At 39.9% G+C, this 21,249-nt stretch overlaps 1 protein-coding gene across 1 annotated transcript in view; it reads left to right on the top strand.

Moving 5' to 3' along the window:
• The window catches only part of HHAT (hedgehog acyltransferase), a 153,123-nt gene that overhangs the window by 21,845 nt on the left and 110,029 nt on the right, over positions 1-21,249 (top strand). Inside the window, exon 9 of the mRNA XM_082048471.1 lies at positions 10,521-10,556. Within this exon, the coding sequence (XP_081904597.1) occupies positions 10,521-10,556 (36 nt within the window). The remainder of the gene's footprint in view (positions 1-10,520; positions 10,557-21,249) is intronic.

The raw sequence follows: 21,249 nt of genomic DNA, 5'->3' as shown, positions 1-21,249 counted from the left end.
TAAGTGGTGTAAGTGGCCTTACAGCAGTCAGCTGCAAGAGGATCAGGTATTTTGAGGCGATTGGTTTTGTATTTATCCTATAGATGTAGACAGCTATGTTTTTGAAAGCTTCCTATTCCATGCCTCTGACTGGACTCACCCAGTAGCTGGAACTGAGAGACAAGAAAAGCTAAAACAGGCTTATACATATTTCCCTTTCCTCTGGAGATCAGGAGTGTCACTTCTGGTGTATTGCCAGCCTTTGATGTTTTCAAATAAAAAGTTGTCTAGTGTGTTTTACAGTGTATCAGGTAAAACAAAAATGTTTTTAATGATCTAGCTTCTCATTGTTTTTAATTTTAAAAAAAAAAGTTAGTGGTGCAACATTTCTATTATATTTAAAAATTAAAATGTGCTTTTTCCCCACCCTGTTTTAAGATTTTTTTAAAATGTGAAAAAAGGATTATTTAAAAGAATAGTTGGATTAAATAGAATTACACCCAAAGTGTTGAAATGGCCTAGCGCTCATGAGTAAGGGGAAGTTCTATTGAAATCTTAAGAACAGGAGAAATCAATATTGCTGCAGTGTGCGGAAGTCCAAATACATCAATGCCTGTAAGCCATGTTAAGCCTTCTTTTGCAAACTTGAAGTCATAAGGTATGGTTTGTGTGTCCTGTCTGGACAAGTACACTAAATTGGGTCCCAAATTGGTAGTAACAATAAAATATTTAAGAACAGGTTTGTCATGGAAAGCTTGCGTTTGCATGTATTTGTGGATGATGTACTTTAAAGAGCTTAAAGAATATTAGTTTTCGTTGTTTAGAAGCTTTTTATGTGATCTTTGAAGATGATGGGTGAGTCTTGGAAAGGAAAGCGCTCTTTTTTTCCCTTCTGTTGGTACGTAAAGACTAAAGGTGAACATAAGGCAGGACTCGCTCTGTCATTCCCACTGACAGCCCTGTGGTACTTGTAGGTGTGCTGCTGTGTGAAATACCTAGCTGCTGTGCGCAGTAACAACTGGAATCAGGTGAGGAGAGCCCTCCTTAGAAAGGCTATGGAATTATATATAACCTTTAAACATGGCACCTGCTTGCCACTATCTGAATACTTAAGCTGCTCGCCCGAAAGTTGGGCATTTAATTGCAGAATTAGTGTGCATTTTTTAGCGGTGGAATAACTTGTTTTGAAGTTGAGAAAGAACACTTTTCCTGATTTACTTGTTGTATTTTTACATTAACTGGCTTGATGCTTACAGCAGGGCATTGATCTGTGACACATTGTTTTTAACTAGTGTGTCACCTGAATATGGGAAAGACTTTAGTTCTGGACTGGTTAGTCATTCTCTCACTGATAGAGACAAAAGATTTAATTGCTTTTGACGTCAGCCAAATTAGTGCATGCTACAGTTCTTATCTACTGTACAGCTTAATTTACTGGTTATATTAAAGCTTTAAAAAGCTCCTTAAATTTCTTCAGTAGAGAAAAAAGAAAATCTATTATTTGTCTCTTTAGAGTGTAAAACGAGGCAATAATGAAGCACCCTAATCCTTCTTGGATTGCATAAATTGCATAATTACTGGAAATCTATTTGTGTGGTGACTGCTTTGTTACTGTAATTTAAAATTGCTGGGCTTTTTTAACAAGCTAAGCCCACCTACTGCTGATCACCCATGAAGCCCATTCTTCACAGTATTTGACATGAGCTCTGCATAGATACAAACTATTTTATTGCTGCTCACATTTGGCAAACAACACTCTGCCTGCTCACAGCCACTGTATAATATGAGTAATGGCTATTAATAAACTTCATTGTTCTGTTTGCAGTAAGGATAAGGATCTCCTAGTAATTGGACAGTTGTGCTGCTTTGCCAGTCTTCCTTGAGGAAAACCGAAGCACAACTTACCCTGTGGGAGTTTGCCACTAATGGGCATCAGGTTTCATCCACTCTCCATGAGTCTACCATGAGCTTTTGAAGAATTAGAGAAGGTATAAAATTAAAGTAATATTTCTTCTGAAAGGTTCTGGGGGAGATTAACAGCATACAAATGAGAGTTGTGCTTTTTAAGAAAGTGTTTGCTGAACTGTATCACCAAGATCCAATATGAGAGATATGTGAGAAGCAGAACTCATTTATTGTCTTAAAGCCTCCTAAGTAGGCAGACCTGTGTGTAATCTTAAGTGTAGAGTAGCAATGACTGATGCCTCCTTGAAGTTCTGCTTGTCTTTCTGGCCAGGAGATTGCAGGGGTGAGTGGAAGTCACCGCATAGAATCGTTAAAACTTTCCTCAGGCTTTTGGATATAATACAAGTTGTGTGTTGAAGTTGAAATGAAACAACAAAACATATTAGATCATTAATCCAATTTGTAGGCTGGAGGCCACTAGCAGTTCGTGAAGACTTTTCATGTGGTCCACAAAAGAACTTTCTCCTTGTGGCCATCTTATTGTAGATTATTTTTGCTGTGCAGGTCTCCAGCCTTAACTCCAAGCTAATAACTCAAACTTCACATTGATATTTTCTCTTCAGAGGTGAATGTGTCTGTGACAAAATGTATACCAAAGTTGGACTGTATCCTGCACTATACAAGCTGTCCAGAGCCAGTCCAGGTATTTCTGCTTCTCTTGAAATCAGTAAGGGTTTTGCTGCTGATTTTGCCTGGGTCAGGATTTCATTGTGACTTCCCACCATTCTCCCTGTGATGCTATGGAGGAAGTACTTTGCAAGTAAAATGTTCAGAGTTTGCTCTGGTTGACCTTAAATATGTGATTACTCTACAAAATGCTCTTTTGTGAAGTAACATGGATGTTTATGTATTGGCCATATTGGTGCTGAATATTGGTACAGCAGGATCTCCAGTTGGAGGCATCCAGCACAGGCTGAACCCAGTGGCAGCTTTGGTTATTCTAATAGGGGAGGAAACCAGAAAGCAACCTGGTACTGCTGAATCATGCCAGGAAGAAACAGAACAGAAATGCAAAGTGTTTTATCTAAGCACAAAGTGTTAAAATTTTAGCGTGTCCTTAAGCAACTGTTGGAGAATATGATAAATGTATCTTCATATATACACAGGTCCTGCTTATTATTACTGTAACAAATTGCTTGTCAAAGACATGATATAAAAGCAGTTGACAGTCTTCATATTTTTTCTTTCAAATAATATTGGTTTTCTTTTTTGCTCATAGTTGCATTTTTGCATTGAGACAAAAGAAAGCTGCTACTACTGGTTTGCTGCATTGCAGATGGTTAAAACTTAAAATCAAAGCTCACAAACAAAAGACAGTCCATTGAAGTTCAAGATCTAGGCTTAGACAGGTCCTTAAGATCTTGATGTCTAAAAGAACTTTGAATTCACTTACACAGGAATTTTCTCACTGAGTTGAGCCAGGATTTGTTTCATTGCATGTTGCATGGTAAGAACTGTTTTGGTTTTGAATAGGAAATTGTAGGATTTGTTACTGTTTACCTTGAAGGAATGCCAAAAGAGCTGCATATATGTATTTGTTCCAGATTCCAATACCATGTCAGTGGGCAGACTGTAAAATCAGTATGTGGGTGGGAATTCAGCAAGTGTCTTGCACTAGTTGAAAGGCTGAAGTGAAAAATGAGAGCTCCAAGAACATACTTGTATGTGGCAAAAGAGTCCCCAGAAAATGTTGCTTTGTGATTTCCAAGGCTCAGTGTCCAAAAGTCTATTCCATAGTTTAGGTAATATTAATAGATAAATCCAAATGGGCTGTTGGATTGGATCTCATTTTTCTGTTTTATCTGCCTCATCATTCATCTTCCCATCTTCATTCTAGAAACTAACAACCCTAAACAGTCTGGGCTTTTTAGTTGAATATTTGCAGTTTGCTTGCTGTTTATTTTTACTGTCAAATATCTTGTAACTATTGCTGGTTTTTCTGTTTGAAATTGTGCATCTGCTTTCTAAGTAGTGTATCTTAGCATGGTGGCAGTTACATTATTTAGGAAGGAGTGTGATTGTCACTGAGAGACAAGCTGTGCTATGAAGGTATAAGTTTCAAGTAAACTTGCAGAAAACAATATATCTGAATCTGTGCAAGCTATAGACAGGCTAGAGTGTCTTCTCAAAGTATGGATGGCTTTCCCAGATCTTTATTTAGTAATGATGATGAATCGATGGGTAGTAGTCGCTACTTGGAAAATAGGTATTCTATTTGGTAGCCATGCCCCCGCCCGGGGGATTTGCTGTAGCAAAGTTTTATAGTTCATTGAGACATTAAATAATGGATTATAGCAAATTCTGTATGCAGGTTTTGTATCTGATTTCATTGTAGCAATCTTATTCTTCAGACAACACTCTAAAACATTTCAGACTTACGTTGCACACTTGCAATGATTTGTAATTTGGAAGCTTTCATTTTTTGGATTGCCAATTGGCGAGGTTGCCATCAAGCAGTGTTGGAAGAAAGATGAGCAGAAATAGGAGGATCAGGAAGAGTAGTTTAGAACTGCGAAATGGTGGGGCATCCGTCAGGCATTTTTGCCTTATGCTGTCTTCTGGGCATCCCTGCTGTAAGACGTTGCTCGAGAAAGAGGGACAGTGAAGCAATTGAGGAGTATTGTGTTGGTGGAAGCAGATGTCATTCCATGACCTCTCGGTCTCCAGTGCAAAGTGTTCTGGTGTGGAGAGACTTTCAGTCAGCAGCTCATCAGCAAAGTGCCAGATGTGTTTGCGACTGCTAATGGAAGTGCTGGTCTTGCAAATGCTGCTCTGTGGTTAAATAGGGTGGGCTCCTCTGAAGATATGTGATTGAATTAGACTTTCCAATGTCAAGTTTAGCCACACTGGTAAAAGGAACGGCCAAGAACTGTTGTTGAAACACTGCAGCAACTACAAAGCCCGCAGGGTACAGAGTACTGAAGCTGTAATATATAATAACCCACTTGTTGGATTTAATCACCAGCATAAGTGGCAACAGACAAAAGTTCTGAATTCTTAAAAATATACATTTTTGGGAACACATGTGATTCTAGCACAGGATCCCCAGAATTATCAAGTATTGTTATTGTGAGTGATAGATTTTTTTGTCTGTTCAAAAATGTGCAGAGTATATCTTGTATTAACCATAGTAGCTCTCCTTAAATCCTTTTTCTATTGTAAATAGATTTGTTTTCCATATAGGTGGCTGACATATGCCATTATTTGAAGTTCACTAGAAGTGTTGGTTATATGGCACTCTTGATATCTAATCTGTTACTCTCTTAGAATGGAAGAGATTGTGCTATGTGAGTTTTCCCCATGTATTAAATTATATCCCATAACGAAGAACAATCCATTAAAATCTTACTTTCTCTAGGCTCTTAGGTTGATCAGAACCCTGATGGTGAACGTAAGAGGTGCTGGCACTTGTGAAAGTAATTATTTCTTGCTCTTTAGGGAGTGTGATTTTGATTCTTGTCTGTCATCTAAGTGATTTCAGGGCAGTTACTCTATATATATCTAGAATTTTATTTTTGTTTTGAGGAATACTTGGGGATAAGTAGCCTCTGCTTATTTCTGTGAAGCATCCTGTCTTTAGTCCATGCATGAGACTTTCTGGCTTCATGACATTCCACATGCTTGCAGTGGGCATCTTTGCTGAAGTGCACAGTCAGCCAAATGCTTCCCAGATTATGCTACAAGATGCGTGATTTTGTTTTTGCTTTGTTTCTAGGAATAACATGCAGTCCTGGAGGGGAACTGGTGGAAACCAAAACTGTGCTGGTTTCTCTTCAGCAGACGGTTTAAAATATGTGTATATAAAATCAGGGTTTAACAACTCGAATTATTGCAATTTAGGTTCATTAAAGTTGTTCCGTTAATGAGCTGTGCTTTAAATTTAGTTGTATGATTCTGACACGTGTGTAGTAGTTACTTTTTTAATGCTGTAAATCATTGGAAATGAGGTCTTGCAATCAGACTTCATTGCGAGATGGGATCCTTTAGACAGCACAATGGAATCCTGGTCCCCAACACAGCTCATTAGTAGCAGTTTTCGTCTAGGTAGGTATGGGGTCAGATCCCGAAGTAACGTAATCTGGCATAATTTAATTGAATTCAAAAGTTACATACTAAAGGCTCATACAACTCCTCTGTTTAGGTGAGGTTGTTATGGACATAGTTTAGTGGTAGAGTTAGGTTATGGTTGGACTTGATGATCCTGAGGGTCTCTTACAGCTGAAATGATTCTGTGATTCTATGTTAGGGAACCTGAGTTTAGACCTCAGTTGGAGGAAGGCCCAGGTTTGCAGAGCAGGACCATAAACAGTCCATCAGATAACGTGATGGTGATTCTCAGGAAACAAGAGTCTGTTACTGCATGTCAATCTGTAGCTCCACTGACAGCCACCCTGCCTGCTGCACTGGGCTAAGGGCACCTGGCCAGGAAAATTGGAACCAGCTCCTGGGAGACGGTCCTGACTAATTCTTAATCCTGGTAAGTATGTGCCAGCCTGCACTAGGCAGATACAGTCAGAAAACTGTGCTCTACAGCACTGTGAGGCGGCAAGTGGCAAGACACAGGATTTCAAAATAACGGTGGACTGTAGTATTTGGATAAATGGAAATCTTGGAGCATGTCTGAAGTACCAATGACACAAGAGAGGAAACAGGTGACTGGCTCATCTGATACCCTACTTTGTGGCAAGAATGAAACTTGTCACAGTTTTTCTCCTTTGGCTTTTTGATATGTATATATGCCTTTTGCACCCTGGAGACAAAAAGACAGGGTTTGAACTATTTTTTACAATGTTGCTGCATATGCTATTGCTACAGACCATGTTTCATACCAGCACGTTTCTGCCTTTTCATGTATTTTCTGTATTTTTCTGTATTTTTCATATATTTCTCTTCTGCCCTCTAAGCTTTGTGCTGATTGCAAGTTGAGAGGCCTGTTCTCGCACTATGCATTTAGCTTTTGATGCAAAATCTTCACATCTGAAAAAAATTTTAAAATGTACCTTGAGGAGAGAGATGTATGCTCGCAGGCGGAGATTTCGAAGATCACATTTTGGAAAAGGGCCGTGTTGGTTTAGTATATGTATATTGTTGGTCACTGATTTCTAGTTAATGTACTGGGAAAAGATGAATTTGATTAGGAAGGATTACATGTATCATCTTTCATTGAAATGTATCAGAAACTAGAACCTCTATGCTTAATAAAAGCATTAAAGTTCTATACAGAGCAGAACTCTGATTCAAAACTGATGCCCTTCAGAGGAACAGAATTAGATAAGTTTTTATAAAGAAAACAGCTATCAAATTGACTGCAATGAGTAACATGATTATGAAATTGAATATTTTTGATTTTTTGCTGTTCAAAGACTACTATTTTGGTAAACTAGATTTTGCCCATTATTTCTCAAAAGCTTAAAATAATATATTGCTACTGACATATGAACAGTATAGACAACTTAACTGGCAAGTCATTCTTCACTCCCATTGCTGTGGATATCCTTTCCCTTGTTTTAATTAAAATCTAAAATAACCTTTCTTTCAGAAAAAATTTACTCATTATAAGATTTTAAAAAAGCATTTGTAAAACTTATATGTAACTGTGCCCTAAATTGCAAAGGCTACCAGATATAACCTGTATTTTACAGAGAAGCTCAAGGTTGAACAAGCTGTTTAAAGCTGGTTATAAATTGTTGCAATATCAAGTATTGGGTGTACTTCATAGGCAGTAGATAATGTCCATGTGCATGTGGTGGGTATAATTGAGTTAATTGTGAGAGCATCCTGTCATGCCAGATTCGTATGATGTTGAAGGGATCACTATGAAATTTTTAATACGAGTGCAGTGTGATTACTTGTTCTCTTTTTCATTTAATGAAGTTGCTTATTCCACCCCCAAGTTTGTCTGAACACTACAGTAAAAACCCGCTTCTTGGTTTTTTTTTATCATCTGAGGATGAAGGGATTAATTATATCTACTGGTTCGGCTTCCATTGCTACTGCACTGTATTTTCTTTTCACTTTTAGACTTAACTGCAGGATGTATTTAAATATGAACAAGCAGAGAAGTGGAGAGTAGTGTTTGTGGTAGTGTTTTGTCAAAGCCAACCTCCCAGAACCAGTATCAGAGTACTTTTGCCTAGCACAATGTCTCTGTTCGTTATCCTAGATGCTTAAAACTCTATGCACCAAACATTCACAGCCTCAAGTAACGCAACTATTTCTCCCATTTACAGTTTGAGATTGTTCAGGCTTGGTTTTGCTCTTGGAAATAATCAATGATACTGTCTTGAGGTGTCTTTAAGATGAAGGTGCACACTCTGCTACTGTATATTCTTGTAACTACACTGTGACCAGCATAATTATGTCTTTAAATGACCACTTACACTGTTGAGAATTCAGGATCTTAGGTAGTCAGTTGAAATCTGTCAGTGCAGCATCAAACTGAGGAATAACGGGGCCTGCCTATGCTGCATTCTACCTAATGAGGCTCTGATCTTTTTTCCTCCTTTTCATTTGTTCTACTAAATTGAATCTATTTCATTTTTAATACTTATGGAAGATTTTGTGGAAATATTTTAATAGCTATAGCCCATATGAAATAGAGTTAACTTTTTTTTAATAGCAAGTTCATTATGTTTTGGAAAGAGGGAGAAATCAGAGAAAAGATGGCATGTAAGTTCACAGCAAACTGTCTAATCCTCCCTGTCTGTCTGAACTCCTCTGCCTCAGCTTTGTCCACCCCAGTCTCCTTTAGCTCGCATCATCTCAAGTTAGCAGGACCATTCAGTTTCCACAGTCATTGTAGGCTGAGTCTTTTGGCTTTTGCTTCAGCATCAAAAAGCGGTGATGTTTTATACTCCACATCCCTGTCCACAAGAAACTCAGCTATTGTGCACCCTCAGCAGCTATAGCAGATTCGGTTGTTGCCATTAGATGATGGTGTGAAGGACGTGAAATGATGAGCTTGGATGCAGATGTGAGACAGCTGTTCAGCATACAGCTGTTCCCTGGGACTGTATGAGTTTCTTCTTCTCCCCATCCGAGCACAAACATACTGAAGTGCTTAGTCCTAGAAAGAAAAGTGTTTCAGAGCTATAAATATGGGCTGTGGGCAGCTGTGATACAGAATTCTGCCTGTACAACACAGAACATTATAGAGGAGGGGGGAGCCAAATCACAGTATGTGTCCAGGCAGGAGGAATGCAGAAAGATAACTGGATACACTTCATGCAGTATAATTACACAGTAATATAACAATAATGTAAAATGGAGAATTATTTTAGGAAGGGATTGTGAAAATATAGGTTTAACCATGTGCATGTACCCAGCAGAGTATTTCTTCTGTTGTGAGGCAGCTTTTAAGTGAGAGATTCGCTACCCTGCTCTCCACCCTGCTGAACCAGTGAACTTTCCCTCCCTATTAACTCCTAGAATTTTTACTGCTCATTATCTGTTTGCTGTTATAAGGATGCTATTAACTATCTAATGACTTCTCTTGCTCTTTCAGGTAGAAGGAAGCACACTGCAAGCAATACTGTTCAGATAAAACCATGTTGTACTCAAATCACCAATTAGTTGTTTTTTTGGAATGGGATGCTCAAGAGCTTAGTATGTTTTCAGTGTACAGAATGTGAGCCCCTTCCAGACCAAGTCCAGGACTAGAAAGAAGACACTTGCATTTCCCAATTGTACTGTTATGCACACAGTTTATCACAGAATATTAATCTGGCATTATGTTGATAGTGCCGTGAAACTAGCACATATTTCATATATTAGGTAAATAAATCAGCAGATACCTTCTTGTAGTGTCAAGGGTTTGCTAGTACATTATTCATGAGCTTGATTCTCCTGAGCTGGCTGAGGGATGGAGGAAACAAAAAAGGCAAAGAAACACTGGCACTAACTGCCAGTGTATGTTGTTAGTGCTGAAGTTTTCAGGCATGATTCTTGTAATTTAGTGTGATTGAACTTGTACTTATTGTCAAAAGTCCTTGAAGTTATGTTTCTCACCAGATCTGAGTGGAATACACTTGCAAGGCCCGCTTCTTTGTATATTCTGTGTATCTGAAGGAGGCGTAAGGGGGTTCTTTGATTATTCTGTATCCTGGAGAGAATGCTCAGCAATCCCTTACATTTTAATGCAGTACAGAGCAGAAAAGGGAAAGAAAGGATTCCACAGTAGTTTTGTGTAGAGGATGTACTTACATATATGACAGGAAACATGCACACTCACTGGTCATCATGATGCTTAAAAAATTATTTCCAGTAACAAAGTATACATAATTTATGCCTTATGCTGGGTTATTCTACTCTGAATGTTACTGCCTTATTGAAGAAACACTCAAACAAGGACTTTGAGCTTGTTAACATGAATCTAAATCTTTCTATATGGTGATCATATTAAATATTGCATACCATTACAGGAAGGAAATTGCGTATTACAGTTCTGTTTTTATCAGTTTCAGTAGTCTTATGTTTATCTTTGATATTACTGATTCTTTTGAAATACAGTGTTTGTACTATACTCAATGAGTAGTATTTTTTAATAATTAAAGTATGGTGAATCTTTTGTCTTTCAGAAGTTTTGACGTTGGGTTACATCGCTTTCTGGTCAGGTAAGCTAATGCTTATTTTGAATTGCAATTCCATATTAAAAAACATTTCTGTTAAAGGGGACATGGCTGTGTGAACTCAATACTACTTGATATATTTTTGTGGCAAGATCCTCATATGTCTTTTGCTTATATATTAGCTTGAGAAACTCTAACTATTTGGCTTGGGTATCTATCCGATGTCAGTCTCTAAGGAACCTCTTCAGGTGTCATTCAGGAAAACCTTGACTCAGGAAATTTCAGTGGTGGTGTTCTGCCTGTTCCTGAGGAAATCTGAATTGTTCTTGTACCGAAGTTTTTTTCCCCTGGAAAGTCCAAGTACCTTTGTACCCTCTAAGTGCTTGAATTTTGCAGAAAATTATGACTGTGGAGGAGAGTTTTATTTTCTCAATAGAAGGCTAGATTGATTCAATGCACGGGATGGACTATGTTCTGAAGTGAATAAGGAAAGTGGAATAATTGTTGTGTTTTGCTGACATTTAGAGTGCAGTGATTAAAACAGGGCACTTCAATAATAAAAGGGAGGTTAATACATTTGAATGCTACACTGAGGAACTGGTTCTGCTGTTTGGAGTTCTTTTGTGTGAGCAAAGTCATAAGTGTTCACTAAAAATGTGTTTATATTCATGTTTAATAACACACCTATCACTATCTATTGATCTTCACAAAAAAGTGTTATATGTAACATGAAAGATGAAGTTTTCTATGGTCTTCAGGCCCTTAGAAAATTAATTTTGTAAGTTATTTCATCCCACTGAAATGTTGCAATATCTGTCTGTGAAGCACTTTACCTTGGAAGAATGAATGCAGTATGAGAGCCAGAGGGTGCTTTTTGGGTCCCACCACAAGGACTGGGTGATCTTAGGCTTCCCTTGGTTTGGCCTTGCTACCAAACTCATTATCTTAGGATACTTGGTCATATTTCCTGGATAAAGACTCTGTTAAACTTTCACATTTGCAAGTCCTTTTTGCCTTAATACAAAGGGCATATCTTAAAGGGACGAATACTGAGTAGGATCACACTGAATACCATGGTTTTGTGGTTTAAACTAAATACAAATACCATGAAAGATTTGAGATCACACAAAGCCTATGTCACAGTGAAAATCAGGTGTGTTTTAAGGCTGCACGGGCAGTCCCCCATCCTGACATCTCATAAGCTTTGAACAGTTAGCTTTGTAACCTTAGTGGTGTTTTACATATTTCTTTGTATGTAACAAAAACTTTTAACACACAGCCGTCTTCACTAAAGCCATAGTGTTAATATTGCTGAAGATATGTACATTTCAGTGTGTAGATATAGTTTTTAGACTACCAAATGTATTAAGTTCTGCTATCTGTTCTATAGAATTAGTCTATATTTTGACCAGCAGATTAGTTTATTTTTAAAAAAATAATAATAGAAATCTAAATCACCATAGAAATAAATGGTTTTAAAATATCCTACTGTTGTAAAGGGAATATAGTGCACAAGATCTCCTGGGAATGAGGACAACTACTTAACCAAGAATAGAATCATAGTAAGCACTGATGCACTAAGTTTGAGCCCCTGGTAATGCTTCTGCCACAAAACATGCTTTCACTTGGTTCTCACAAAGGATGTAATAAGACATTATTCTCTTGTACTGCATTGGTTTATATCCTGCAGAGATGCAGTGCTGGAGTTCGATGCTCATGCAATCTCTGGACTGCAAATAGCCATTGAATTTAGATGAGCTGAATGTAATCTTTGACTAATGTGTCATTTTTTTCAAAGCCCAGTGTGGATTTTATGCAGTGTGGTGTTCTAACCTTAGACAGCTTTGATACTTCATTCTCAGTCTGTCACTCCTGTTAACAACTTGAGGAGCCATCAGATACTTTCTTGGTAACTCTACTGCTAAGGAGGAAACATCATTGCCTTCTGTTGTGGCAGGATGCGTTTTGCTTGGATTTCCTTAACTAAAAGAAAAAAATATCCTTTGTTTAGTAAATGACTTTTGGACTAGGAAACAGAAGACTTGGTGTTACATCTCTGCTGTTGGTCTGCCAAGTGACCTTTTAGGAAGTTACTGCCTTTGTTTTTGCCTATTTAGACAGTCTCTGCTCTTGAGAACTTGCAGATCTTCTCCTTCTGTGTTCATGTAGTATCTGTCATAAATGGTCCTCTTCACAGTTTGGGTTTCTATGTGTGAAATACAAACAGCGTGTGTGTGGGGGAAACCAAACCCAAACAAAACCCAAATAAACCAGAGTTGCAGGAAGTGTTGAAAAATCTGAGTTGATAGTTGAAATGTTCAAGAAATGGTATGTTGTTTCAAATATAAGAATGCCACCCTGCAGTGGAACAGGGGACCAAGTATGACACTTTCAAATATAAAATTAAACCCAGCCTCAGCTAAAAGGACAACCTGTGTGTAATTACTTATTAAAATGCTGATTGAAGGAGCTAGAACTGCACATAGCCTGGCATACACAGCCAGTGGAGCTTGCCCAAGTGAAGTGTGACACAAAGTATGATAGAATTACAGCTATACAACTTCTTCTGTGTTCTTAGCAAAAAAAAAATAAAATATATATATATATATATATATATTTCTATCCATCCCTCTAGCTCTGGCTTGAACTGTGCTTCTGATGGTTTTAAAGATAGCTCAGAATAGTTTTAAAATCCCACCTTTTAAAATGCATTTGTTATTGAAAAGTGTGTATTATACCAAAAGGCAAACTCTGTGGCGTTTATTGGCTTGGTCTGAACTGGATTATAGGACTAGGTTTCTAATCACTGTACTTGCATGCTGAAATATGGTGGCGTCATGGAACTACTATTCGTGAAATTAAAGTTCAGCTGAGTATGTTGTGCTCTGGGCTTTGAACATTTTGTTAGCTACACCGTAGTGTTTGAAATGGGAATCTTGGAAATTCATGGGGAAAATATCAGTAATTTCATTATGAAAACTGGGTTTTGATACTACCCATTAAAAATGTACTACCACACTTGGAAGGCCATGGTTTTCACACAATGATATAAAAGAAAGTATTTGTTACTACTTTTAAGATCAGCAAATTTGTTAATCAGTGGTATTTAAATCACACAAGTACTATATAAACAGAGTAATATTTTTTTCATGGTGACTACAGGGAAAACAACCCTGTTTCACTTAAATCTAGATGTTCTCAGAATGGAGCAATGGATGTATTTTCAGAACTCAAAATGCATCAAAATAGCCTTTGGGGTGGCAGTTTAGAGGGCAAAGAGCAAGAGAGAGGCTGCCTGGTGCTGTTTGTTCACTGAAGCTATCTTATCCAGGCATGACCAGGGCATTGGATGAAATAAAATCATGAACATAAGAGAATATTTACTGTCCTAATGCCAAACAGTGCTTCCTTTAGGGCAACATTGATGAGGGCAGCAGAGAAGAATGACAGTTCCTGGAGGCATGATCCTTTTGAAAAATCTCCAGGCTTTCAGCACTGCTGTGCCTTTGAAAAAATGTGAGTCATAATCATTCCAGTACAGATCTGGCTTTGAAAAGAGCTGCAGGACCACACACCCCCAATGTCTCCCAGAGGTGTCCATCTGTTAGCAGTGCTGACAGCTCACCCCATGGTTTGCAATTACTTCACCTTGCTTAGAGTTGCAGGTTGTTTAGGTTTAGCTTATTACCTGCTGCAAAGGTTCTCCAAATACAAAGCCTGAAAATCATCTGTTTTTCTAGGTTTTTTAGGGGAAGCAATGCATACTTTAGCTCTGGCATCAAAATTTAGTATGTGTTGGCACCTCTGTTTTTTAGTTAGAAGCAGAGCACCTCCATGTAAGGGCAGAATGGTCCCATGGTGAAAGAGTGATTATAGTTATAAACAAGGTATTGTTATAAAAGAAGATAAGGAGAGAAGTCTGTTCATCAGCTAGCTGAACTCCTGTTTTTGTTCTCTGTGAAATCCCATATGATGCTACCCAAAGGAATAACAAGATAATGATGTTAGTGAACTATCTGATAACTGGTTTAAGTAAATGTTTTTAGAAGTGAAGTTTTTTCCTTGTTCTACTCTGTTCAGAAAGGTACTACTGAGATCAGTTCCTGTGGGATTAAACTTCTTCTGAAGTGTAGACATTTCCTCCCAAAAGACATCAACTCTTTTCTGAGGTGGTGAGAAGTTGCTATCTAAGTGTTAGCCTTATGGGAAGTGTAGACTTGCTGAAGAGCTCAACAATTTTCAGGCCATCCCAAGCTGAAGGGATCTGTGCCCCTGCTTAAAGAAACAAGCATTTCTTGTTATCACTATTTCTGTTAGAAAAACAAACAAACAAAAAACCCAACTAAAAAAGTATCTGATGCAACAGTCCCTTTCACGTTGTATTTCATCCTTCCTCTGACTCCAAGGCTAGATAAGAGGTGATTCTAGGTTTTGGCAGCTTGACACACATTGCCTGCCCTCTCATTTGGAAGCCAAATACCAGTGCTCATGCTGTGCAGTCTCTCTGCTGCTGCTTTGAATGTGGCTGCCCATAAAATACTATCTATATTCTAATGTAGTGTTGTGGGCTAGACAGCACAGTATGAAAGAGATTCTGCTTTTCTTCAACAGAGTTGATTGAGGTATTTGGATAACCACCTCTGCCTTTGAAATTGCTAGGTGCAAAGTCCCACAAGGATGTGTCCTTTCTGCTCTGCCAAGAAGTTTGGCTTTTTGTTTCACTCTGTGTCTTGGTCACCTAGTCATCCTTACTGTGTGCACAATGATCATAGAACAGTTTGGGTTGGAAGGGACCTTCAAAACTCATCTAGTCCATCCCCCTGTAAAAAGCAGGTTCATCTTCAACTAGATCAGGTTGCTCAGAGCCCTGTCCAGCCTGGCCTTGAATGTCTCCAGGGATGGGGCATCTACCTCTGGGCAACCTGGGCCAGTGTTTCACCACCCTCATTGTAAAAAATTTCTTATAGCTAGTTGAATCTCCATGCTTAGCTTAAAACCATTACCCTGTGTCCTGTTGCAACAGGCCCTGCTAAAAAGTCTGTCCCCATCTTTCTTATAGGTTCCCTTTAGCACTGAAAGGCGCAATAAGGTCTCCCTGGAGCATTCTCTCCTCCAGGCTGAACAATCCCAGCTCTCACAAGAATGTATGCCCAAACTGTCTCCTGGAGCAAACCAAATAATTTCCTGGAAAACAAAAATCTGAGTGTGGTTCTGGGGGTTGTTCACAGCACAGACCCATTCCAATAGGTGGTGTGGATATAAATATGCCAATTTTGCCTTCCTGTGCCCCATGCAGTCCCCTAGTATTTCCTCAGTAGCTTTTACCTATAGGACCTTCCTTGTCTTTTCAGGCTGTACTTTTGTTCAGCACATAACCTTTTGCCGTGAAAAGCGGCCACAGTGCTGCCCTCACCTTGCTTCAGCTGCCTTGAGGAAAAACATGGCGCCTTAAGGGGCAATTTCTGCATTGTGTGGATATGGCTGATCTATTTCAAATGATGTTAATCCTGACCAGTTCTGCCAAATCTCTGTGCTACTTTGCCTAGGAATCCTGTATGAGCAGACATCTGGCTTTTATATGTAGTCCATGTGTCAATGGGAGACCCACTGAATAAGCAATATTCTTTGTGCTACCTGTGACAGTTTTATGTTTCTATCTCATTTTTCTCACTTGACTCACTGCTGGCACAAAGGTACTGTATTGATTAGGGAGGAAAACAATTTATATTTATCTGTAATCATCAAAGTAATATACAGGGTGAAAACTGCCAAAAATGTAAGTAACACACTGCATCATTCCATATAAATCTACTGACACGCTTCCTAGGGGAGGATCCAGTGATGCTGGTATGTGCAGGTAGGACATACTGTGTGTTGGGTATGTGTAACTGCTGTGTTTTCATTCTCTTTTGGATCCTTTCTGCCTCCAGTCCCTGGCCTTCATACCAAGCGAGGGCTAATAGAGTGTGAGGCTATAGCAAGTGGTCACCAGTCTTGACTCCTTGGATCACGGTGCTCCTCTGGAGCAGTGCAGGTAAAGCCAGGGGAAGGAGCAGAAACAGAATATTCAGCCAAGCGTGTCCAGCTATGAAACAAGCTTCTAGAGCAGACCAACGCAGAAATGGGCTGTTTCCAAGTTACATTGCAAAAACATCTTTTTGGAAAAAAAAAAGCTGCACTGTAACAATACTGCCTTAGCCAGGGAGCTTGGAAGAACAAAGGTGATTCTTGCCATCTTTTGTATGGCTTGTGATGCAAATATGATATGCAAGAGTCAGCCTTTGTAGAGAATTATTTGAAATTCTGTGATTAAGTTAGCACATTGAAAACCCAAGAATGTAGCCTTGTTGCTAATGAAAGCAGTTGTAGTAATCACTAGATGTGATTGAATGGCTTTGTGTTTAATTGATGAGCAGTTTTAAGATTGAAGTGTTTATTTTATTACCGTGAAGAGGTATTGGAATTATTTCTTGTTTGAATTTACTTTTAATATGGAGGCTTAGTGTTTCTGCAAAAATAATTTTTAAGTTAGAAAGAGTAGTGCAGCAATCAGTCTATCTGTAGAGACCCCAGCATGGAGGAGCTGAGAGCTGGAGGTCTTTTTATAAAATCTTGCAGTTCTGTCCAGCTGCATCACAGACTCCCCTGATCTCTGCTTTCAGAAGTGCTCCAACTTTTGCAGTGTTTGCTGGTGTTGGCAATTTTTGAAGGGTCAGCACTGGTCTAATTGTGTTTTTGTTGAAAGCAGTGGTAACAGTGAAGTGGTATAAACAAAACAAAACCACAACATCCAAACACAAAACCCGAAACACAAACAAAACAACAAACCCTCCCCCTGGGTAGTGCTTGGAAGCTTCTAAAATATTCCCAGCTGCAAGATCCAGCCTTATTGCTGCTCAAGGCTGTAGCTGAACTGCTGTGGGTTGTGGTGGGAGGCTCCATGGAAGTTCTGCTGTGTGTGTGTGCTGGGCATAAGTATGGACTGTACAAGTGCCTGTCATGTATAAAATCAGTTGTGGCTCTTCGCTTTGCATGGGACAGTATCCAAAAACCTCACATTTGTTTAAAAAATAAAACACCAAAAACCAAACAACAAAAAAACCCACTTGATCAGACAGTAATGAAGAATGATGCAGAATTGCTTCAGAGCAACTGCAGTCTCTCAAATGCCATCTCAGAATTAAACCTTTTTTTTTTTTCCTTTTAAATAGAGAAAACAATCTGTTGTTACATAATGAATTAGCATTGAGCATGTTGCAAAAATAAGGCTGGGGTTTGTATAAACAAAACTGAATCTTTATGTAAATGTTATGTAAATGTGACATTTAAGTTAAACTGTTGGAGTGCGGAAGTCGGGATTAACAAGGTACAGATCTCATCATGTTTATGTGTTGCAACTGTTGAATTAAAGCGGTTTGTTATTTTTGTTGCAGGGTGTTTGAGTTACTGTCTATGGGCAAGAAATACACCCTTTGTGGAATGTGAAGGAGCTTGAGATTCAGTTCAGGATGCTTTTAAATAATTTTACTGAGTAGTTTAATGGAGCTGGATCAAAGATTGTATTTCAGTATAACAGAGGAAAGTATGTGCTCAGGATTCTTGAACCACCTGCAATTGTAAGGATTCTAAATTTGTTCTTTGTGAAGTCCAGGAAATTATTTCATGGGAACATTTAGACTGCAAGGGCCAGAATTTGGCTGGAGTTTACACATGATTTTAGTCTGATGGACTTTGCATCTTTTATGACTGAACCAAACTGTATTTCAGAGTCACAAAACTGAATATATAAGAAATGTTATGTGATGGCATTATTTATATAATATTTCCGATTCCACCAAGCACTTCTAGTTAAAGGCAAACATGTGTAATGGTTTCATATGATCTAGAGTATAAATCCACAGATTTCTGTATAACTTTGTTTTCTTTTTGATTAATTCTTTTGTCTTTCTCACCTTTAGTGTTGTCTTTTTTTTTTTTTCTTCTTCTTCTATGCACTTTGGTCTGTATTTGTACTTTGGCATGCTAAGAGACACAATTACAACTTCCAAAGAGTGGGATGCAGTCAGTGTAAACTTCAGTCTCAAAGTTATTTCGTGTTTTATGTTTTAGATGTGTTTCGGTAATCTGTGTGCTATTTTTGTGTGATAGTATATTGGACTGCGGGGAAAAAAAAAAAAAAAACAAACACAAACCAGTATGAAAATAGCATTCGTTTTATCCTCTCAGCTTCTGGTAAATTAGTTGTGTGCAGCACAGCTGCTGTAAGTTACAGACTAAGCCTTGGTAACCTGAATAGTTGCGGCTCTGAGGTTTCCTTTCATTCTCTTTAGAAATAAACGCGTTGTGCACCTCCTGCCCTGTTTTCCCGTCCCGCTGCAGCAGAGAACCAACCCTCGAATTGCAGCGGCGTTATTCGTGGCTGGCGGCCGGTTCGGCACCCGGGGAAGCCCCGGCAGGAGCGGTCCCTGTGGAGCGCCGTTCCCAAGGAGCCCACTCGAGTTTCCCGGCCGTGCCGCGGGGTTCAGCCTCACCCCCCCAGCACCCGCCCGCGCTGCCCCGTGGTGCCGGCAGGGGGCGGCCGTGCCCTGCTCGCTGCCCGCGGGCGGCCGGGTCAGCCGGGGGATGGGGAGCGGGGCACCCGGAGCCGCAGCGGGGTGTGCTGTCTGAATGCGGGCACAGAGCTGCCTGGCAGCGCCCGCAGCGCTGCAGGTTGTCTTTCTGCGCTTGTACTTCCCTTAGAAACGTCTCAGCTGGAAGAGACCCCCAGGATCGGGTCCAACCGTAACCTAACTCTAGCACTAAACCTTTTCCCTAAGAACCTTGTCTATGTGCCTTTCAGACCCCTCCAGGCATGGTGACTCCACCACTGCCCTGGGCAGCCTGTTCCAGTGCTTCACAACCCTTTCTGTGAAGAAATGTTTCCTAAGATCCAATCTGAACTTTCCCTGGCACAACTTGAGGCCATTTCTTCTTGTCCTGTCACTTGGTACCTGGGAGAAGAGCCCAACACCCTCCATGCTACAACTTCCTTTCACGTAGTTGTAGACAGCGATAAGGTCTCTCCTCAGCCTCCTTTTCTCCAGGCTGAACAGCCCCAGTTCCCTCAGCCGCTCCTCATCAGACTTGTGCTCCAGACCCCTCATCAGCCTCGTCACCTTCCTCCGCACTCTCTCCAGCACCTCAATGTCTTTCTTGTTGTGAGGTGCCCAAAACTAAAGTCAGGTTTTGAGGTGCAGTCTCACCAATGCTGAGTACAGGGGGATGATCAATTTTAACTAGTTGAGGCTTGGGAATGGATGGAACTTTGTATGTTTAAGCTGTGCTTTCTCTGTAACTTATTTCTCTTCATGGTCGACATCATGGGGAATAACATCGGAGTCCATAAGGCTGCCTTTGTGTTTTTTGGAAGACAGTCCCATTCTATGTAATGTGCATCCGCAGGGATGAAATCTATTATGTGAGCTCCTCTGCTTTTGTGTCTTCTCTTCCTGAAAAGTCCCAGTTCAGACAGTAGGTAGCTTTTATGACATATGGGATTCAGGCACAGCTGCTCAGAATAACTGATCTGGGTTAACACAGTGGAATGCAGAATGACTCCGCTGCCCCTCTGGGCAGGAAGGCTCATGTGTATTTCTCTTCCCTGGCTACCTTACTGTGTGGAGTGTTCTCTCCTGAAGATCACAGCTCTTTGGCTCATCTTTATGCTTGGAGTCAGCTTACTTGACTTTGCCTGGGCCCAGAGTGGTTTTGAGGTGCTTCGTGATACAGCATGTCAAAACAGCAACCCCTTAACCCCTTAATCTGAAGTCAGAAGTTACAAGGTTTTCTCACTTCGTTGCACTTGCATAGTCAATTCTCAGAGGCGATACTGAAATAGATGGCATTACTGCTGATTTTACGGCACTGCAGTTGTGTACAGCAGTTTCAGTGGGATCGATAACCGAGTAACCCCTGTGGTTGTTGTTAATACAGTCTGCTCTCATTCCTTGTCCCAGACCATGTATGCTCCAGTGTATGGACTTGGTTCTAGGTTCTCTGAATAATCCAGGGACATTTATAGAGTTAAGGAAGTTTGTGAGTTTAAACATCTACCTTAGAGTGAGGTGCAAAGAGCGGGCACAAGAAACAAATCTAAAAGAGGGGAGGAAAGGATGAGGGCAGGAGGCTTGATAACTCATCTCTAGTTACCTGCAGATCAGGTGCTTGGAAGTTTTCAGTGTGGAGTGAAAATACTTTGAGACACCTGAGTGGTGTCATTAGACCTTGATATCTGTGTATCTGTCTGCAGCAGCATTGATTTCAGTAGTAAAACCCGAGTAGAGGGCTTGACTGCGGTTATTTACAGCACCGCTAATGTGTTCAGAACTGTAAGCAGGATACCCAAGAGAAGGTAGAGTACACTATTGAAAAGTGCTGCCTGTGTGGGATGGGAGGCATTTTAGTGAATGTCAAGCTGAATAAGATACCGTATTGAAAGCCATATTCTCTCCGGATTGATTCCTCGGTGGCACGTGGAGTTGCTGAGTGCAAATCACAGGCTGGCACTGTTATGGAAGGCTCTGGGATCCATCTGCGGATACAAACGCTGCTCTCACTGGCGGGTGGTGCTGTGATGTAGAGTGCAATCTTTGCTCCACTGTGGACTGTGGGAATTCGGTGAGAACTGGATTTCACCCTGAAGATCTCCATGTTTTTTCTTTTCATACATGAAGCACGATAACGATCATCCTTTGTAAAA

The sequence above is a fragment of the Streptopelia decaocto genome (assembly GCF_964273445.1).
Source record: "Streptopelia decaocto genome assembly, chromosome: 3".
NCBI lineage: Eukaryota > Metazoa > Chordata > Aves > Columbiformes > Columbidae > Streptopelia > Streptopelia decaocto.
This window is presented reverse-complemented; position numbering and strand designations above follow the sequence as displayed.